Below are 6,000 nucleotides of genomic sequence, written 5' to 3' on the forward strand. Positions count from 1 at the left end.
AAACTGAGTTTGAACTGCTCCTGTTCTCTTATACGCTGATCTTTAAATCTTGCATTGACGAGGACCTGCACAGTTCAAACCTGTGGTGTTCAAGGGTCAACTGTATTTTCAATCCGCGGTTGGGAATCCATATATGTGGAGGACTGATTTACATTACAGGCAGATTTCTGATTGTGCATCTGGTCTGTGCCCCTAACCTTCCCACATTGGTCAAAAGTCAACTGGTACATAGCCTGGGCTGACCTCACACTTGTGTTGCACACTCACTCTTCCGCCTGCAGGGGGCACCCTCGCCACCCGGGTGCTGAAGGTACAACTGGGCAAGAGAACCCTCAGCTCTTTCTATCCTGGAATTTAGGAAAGCAGGACTTGCTAGTCTTATGATCATGTTAGCAGAGGATAAAAAGCTCAGGCTGAGCCCTGGCCGGTTTGGCTCAGCGGTTAGAGCGTCCGCCTGCGGTCCGGAGAGAACCAGGTTCGGTTCCCGCTAAGGGCTTGTACCTTGGTTGCAGTTTGTCCCCGGCCCTGGTTGGTCGTGCAGGTGGCAGCCACTCAATGTGTCCCTTTCACATCGATGTTTCCCTCTCTCTCTTCCTCTCTCTCCCTCCCACTCTGTACAAAAAATGGAAAAATGTCCTCGGGTGAGGATAAAAAAAAAAAAAAAAAAGCTCAGGCTGAAGCAAGATGGAAGCATTGTCCAGGCTGGTCTGTCTTAAGAATATAATAACATACAAACAGTAACAATTATGGAACACCTTCTAATTGCCAGAAACTACATTTTGAAGGAATGTTAATCCTCACAGCTACCCTGAGGTAGAGTCACTGGGGACACAAATGAGCAACTAGAGGTGGAGAGAGGTTAAGTGAGGCCATGGGTCACACATGTCATAAATGGAAGAGCAGAGATGGGACCCCGGGTTCGTCTGTCTTTTCTGTGCACTCTCAGACGGTGGCACGGCCTCTCTAGGGCAGGGGAGGCTCCGTGGGCAGGCCTGGGGCCAGAGTCCCACATTTTGCTCCTCGCTGGACCCCGTGACCCTTATGACCCAGAGTTAAAGCCTTTCTGTGATCTGTGCCACAGCCGTCTGCCCTGTGAAATGGGGAGTCAGTGAGCTGGGGACAGGATGCCTGATGTACCCGTCAGAAAGCAGACATCTTGAATATGGCAGTGAGCCTCACCTCAGCTGTTCTGGGAAACCCTTACTCTTCCAGGACTAAGGGCATCTCTCCAGCTTCTGTCCCCCCACCCCCACCCCGCCCCATTCTGGGCTGTGTAACTCTTTCCCTCAGCTGGCAAGAGTCCAGCTCTCCAAGGAGACCAGGAAGCTCTCAGCCCTCCTGGCAGATCTGGTCCTTACCCAGCAAGCAGCACCTGCACCACCAACCAGGCCAGCCTGAGCGAGGCAGACACCAGCACAGAGTGTTCATCTTAGATGACAGCGGCTCTCCAGACATCTCTGGGGGAACAGGGGTTGGCTGTGCCTCCCACTTCTTCAGCAGCCTTGGCCTGAGGCCCCACTTCCCTCAACCTCCTCCCCCAAATCTTTCCTGGATTCTAAGGCCACCCCTCATCACGGTGGCCCTGGCTACACTGGTTCATTGGGCGCACCATCTCATCACTCGGGGTACAGGCAGGACTCACTGCCCCCCAACCCTTGTCCGTACCTTCAGGTTCCTTCTTGGAGACTGGCCCAGACTCTGTTTCCATTGCTGTCCTCCCCGTGGCTGGCTGCAGATGGCAGATGTGCAGGGGCCCAGAGATGGGGCTGACCACATCCTTTGCCTCCCAGGCCTTGCTCCCCCTCTCCCAATAACGCCCTTTCCCACAGTGCCCCTCACAGTGCTTAGCCACACCTAGGGTCTTGCCATGACTCATTGCCCCCAAGAACCTACCTGGGCCTTCAGGCTGGGGCCCAACATTTCAGGAGGAGCCCCCAGTCCTCAAGTCCCTCAGGCCTTCCTGCCACCCGGGCCACTGGGCCCAGTGGAGCACTGGTAGCAGACAGAGATGACAGCTTCCTTTTTATTTGGCTGCTTCTGTTCCCCTCTCCCAGATCACAGACTTGGGGCATCAGCACAGGCAGGGGCAGGGGACCCCATGCTGTGCCATCAGACCACACCAGGTGCCACCCACACTCCCACATACAAGTCCCCTTGTCCAAAAGCACCCATTCTCCTAAAAAGCAGCGAGACCGTAGGAGTCAGAGGCCCGGGAATACAAAAGTCACTTTCCAGGAAGAGTTCATCAAGTCCAAGTGTAAGAAAGAGCCAGCAGGTTCCTGCTCCTTTCTCGGAGTCGCCACCCAGGTTGGGATGTGGATGGTGGGGTGTGCAGCTCCAGGCTCCAGAGTCCTTCCCACTGGCAAGGCCGCCTCCTCTCCCCTTCAGGGCCTCATCCCGTTCAGTTTTGCTCAGTCTGCTTGGGGTTGTTTGTTTGTTTGTTTGTTTGTTTTCAGTCTTCTCTTTTGTAGTCATCCTGCCATTGGCTCCTCCTTCCACCAGCCCCTGCGCTCAGTACACAGGTCAGGGGTGCTGGTAGCCCAGCCCGGAGCCCACCCGCGGTTGGCCCAGTGGCCAAGCAAAGGGCCCCCCGGGCCACCGGCGCCAGCTTCCAGGGGAGGCCTGGACCAAACCCTGCGCCTCGGTCACTGGCCGTCCCAGGGGCGTGTGCGGGGAGCAGGAGGCACAGCGCGGTAGGAAGAGCCCGGCGGGCGGCTGCACCGGCCGGGGCGGACTGGAGCCCGCATCCCCGGCGTCTCCGGCGCGCTCACCCTGGCCGTGGCACTCCAGGTGCCCGCAAGGCCAGCGGGGCGGGGGACTGGCGCGTAGGACCAGGGAGAGCGCTGTGATGCGGTGGATGGCCCTGCGCAGCGTGGCGATCTTGGAGAGCCTCTTGCCACCCAGGTCGTGCCGCAGCGCCCGGCGCAGCGCGTTGAAAGCCTCGTTGTAGTCCAGGATGCGCTTGCGCTCCCGCACGTTGGCCGCCACGCGCCGCGCCTTGGACCGCACCGGCCGCGCGCGCTTTCTACTGCTCGGCACCTCCTCTGTCTCGCCCAGGCCGCGGGGGGCGCCGTTCTCCCTCAACACCCCAAAATCCCTTCCAGCCTCCAGGCTAGAGCCCCCCAAGTCCTTGGCAGAGCCCTCGGCCCCCTTCAGGCCCCTGAGGCCTGGTCCTGGCACGCCTCGGTGCATGGCCTTCTCCTGGCCTTGCTGCTTTGGCTCCGGCTCGCAAAGCTGACAGTCCCCCTTCCGAGCCTTGGCTCCTGCAGAATGGAAGACTGGACACTCCCAGGACGGGCCCTCTTTAGCTGGGCTTTATGGCACCACGTGGCTCTCCGCCCTCCCCATCCATCCATCTCCCTCCCCCTGCTTTATTACCTGCCTCCAGGTAGTTTGGTGAGGGAGGGACCAAGAGGAAGGAAGCAAGGAAAGGAAGAAGCATGCAGATTCTTGTATGAGGGGACCAGCCGGGCAGCCAGGCCACGCCCAGGACAGTGCTCCCTCGGCCAGGGAGAACTTGTCCTGCCTCACTCCAGGGCCTCTCTGGGGTGCTGGGTTCCACATTCTTCCTCCACCATCCCCAGCAGAGTGTCAAATTTGGCCTCTAGGCAGGAGAACTGATAGGCCCGCAATGATAGCTGAATATGTTTCAAGAACCTTCAAAGTTCTTGTCAAGTCCTGTGGGCAACCACAGAGCTGTCACTGAGGAAAACATGACTGCTACAGCAGGGGCAGTTAGGAGGGGGTAGAGCTGACACAGGAGGGCCCTGCAGGGAAGACGCACCTGGAGTCCCCGGCTCCTTCAGCTGGCAGAGTGAGGCTGTGAGCTTCGGGGTTTGGGCTTTGATTAGGCCTTACTCTCCCCTACCTCCCTTTGGCTCTCCTTTCTGCAGGCAGAGCTGGACTGAGTCAGCAGCAGAGGGTGATGGAGAAGATTGTCTGTGGCCTTCTGGGTCCCCTTGTGGTACCCATCAGGGGCATCTTTTGGGGCCCAGGGCCCTTGGGCAGCCCTGTCTCATGACATAGCGCTGGCATGTTATGAACTCAGTGAACCCACCTGCCACCCTCATTCCCCAGGGATTTTAATTTTAAACAGGCTCTCAGAGAAAGAATAAAGCTGAATCCTAAAGAAAGACCCCCTGTGGAATTCCAGGCATCCCCAGGTAAGTTATTTGGAGCCCCAAGATCAGTCTCATTCCCAGACACAATCCGAATGCCTCCAAAATGCCAAGGCCTGCTGTGGTGTCCCCTGGGAGGGGTATGGGGTTCCCATCCATCTTGCCAAAGGGCACACCATTAACCCCATTATTTCAAACTGTGAATTACTCCATGGAGGAAAAGAACTAGGCACCAGGAAACAAATACAGGTATTTATTTGTGTGATTATTTGTTTTATTATTTGTCTTGTGTAATAGACTGTAAGCCTCCTAAGGACGTTTGTATTTCTGGATCTGTGTCCCCATATCTGCTGTATCTGTGGAATTAAAAAGTGAATGAAAGCAGTTAAAACTGGATGTTTTCTCCTCCATACTCAGTCTGTTTCCCACCATCCCCACCACACACACACACACACACACACACACACACACACACAGTCATACACACAGGCACACGGACATGCCTGGCTCAAACAGAATTTTATACAGAGCATAGGCCCTAGATTCTGAGCTTTCGTGTCCACCCATCCAGATAATAAGATGTAAGTCTTGATGGGTCTCAGAGGGGGAGGCAGGGAATCAGGTCTTTTAAGTACTTTTTAACCCCCATCCCTCCCCCAACCAGTGGCCCCTCCCAGAACTTTCCCCTTCTAGGGCACAGTTGGACACAGTTCTTCCAGTGGATTCTACTGGATCGGTGATCAGGAGGGAGACCTGTTCTAGTTCTGCCACCTACTAGCTATGTGACCTTGTGCCAGTCATGTCCTCTCTGCACCTCAGTTTGCTTTCCTTTGCAGAAGACACCCTCTCTACAAAAGAGGGCAGACAGGACCAGCAATATAATTTGCAGGGCCCAGTGCGAAATGAAAATGCGGGGCAACTTTGTTCAAATTATTAATAATTTGAAGATGGTGACGGTGATAGCAGAGCATTAAACTGAGCTTGGGGCCCTTCTAAGCATGGAAGGTCCCACGTGCATGAAGCTGGCCTGGCCCGGGTGCAGGACAGAGGAGGGCAGTGGTAATGAGCTCACGCTCTGGATCTAAACTCAGCTGATATTTGACATTTACTTACAGACTTTGGGAAAAGCTCTGAACCTTCCTTTTCTACCTGCAAAATGGGAGTGATACCAGCCTCAGAGGACTCAATGAAATGGAATGCAGTAAAGAGTGGGCCCGAGACGTACTGCACGGGGTTATCTGGAGGAGAACCTCAGCCTGAGTGTGAACACTGACAGGCTTCCCCTGCCCCGTGGTGTTCCCAAGGAGCCCATATGACTCGGGATTCACAGGAAATCCACAGGCAAGCCCAGAGCACCCCCATCTCCATGGAAGGATGGAGATGACCTATCCAAGTATAGCCCTCCCTTCCCACTCATCCCCAAGGCAGCCTCACAGAGGGGAGAATCTGCCTAGGGCGGCGCAGGAGCTGAGGAGAGGGTGTCAGTTAGATGATAAACAAACTTAAACTGCTTCCAGCACCTTCATTCTTCTGGTGAGAACCCACAGTCCACAGGATGCTGCTTAGTAATAATTAGTAATAATAATATTGATACTGACTTCTCCTGAGTGCTTACTATAGGCCATGCATGGTACTACGTGCTTTTTAAATATACATTATTTTAGCCTCACAACAATCTTATACAGAAGGCCTATTATTACAATACCCATTATACAGACTGGAAACTGGACTCCCAGAGAGTTAAGTAACTTGCCCCAAGTCAGAGGGATGAGCTGGGGCTGAGTCAGAATTTCAATTCCAGTGGTGTGGCTGCTATTTGGAGACCAAGCTCTTAACCCTTCTTGGGCTGTACCTGCATTTCCATTCATAGAGCACCCCCATC

At 54.8% G+C, this 6,000-nt stretch overlaps 1 protein-coding gene across 1 annotated transcript; it reads right to left on the bottom strand.

Annotated features, from left to right (window-relative positions):
- Positions 1–2,523: 2,523 nt before the first annotated feature.
- Positions 2,524–3,192, bottom strand: BHLHA9 (basic helix-loop-helix family member a9). The gene has a single exon (XM_036269691.1). The coding sequence runs from the start codon at positions 3,190–3,192 to the stop codon at positions 2,524–2,526; it is 669 nt and encodes a 222-aa protein (XP_036125584.1).
- Positions 3,193–6,000: the final 2,808 nt, after the last annotated feature.

The sequence above is a fragment of the Molossus molossus genome, unplaced genomic scaffold (genome assembly GCF_014108415.1).
Source record: "Molossus molossus isolate mMolMol1 unplaced genomic scaffold, mMolMol1.p scaffold_m16_p_19, whole genome shotgun sequence".
In the NCBI taxonomy this organism is placed as follows: Eukaryota; Metazoa; Chordata; class Mammalia; order Chiroptera; family Molossidae; genus Molossus; species Molossus molossus.

Bases quoted from the DNA above. Each gene is read 5' to 3' on its own strand.
- BHLHA9 (XM_036269691.1), bottom strand. From the start codon at position 3,192: ATGCACCGAGGCGTGCCAGGACCAGGCCTCAGGGGCCTGAAGGGGGCC.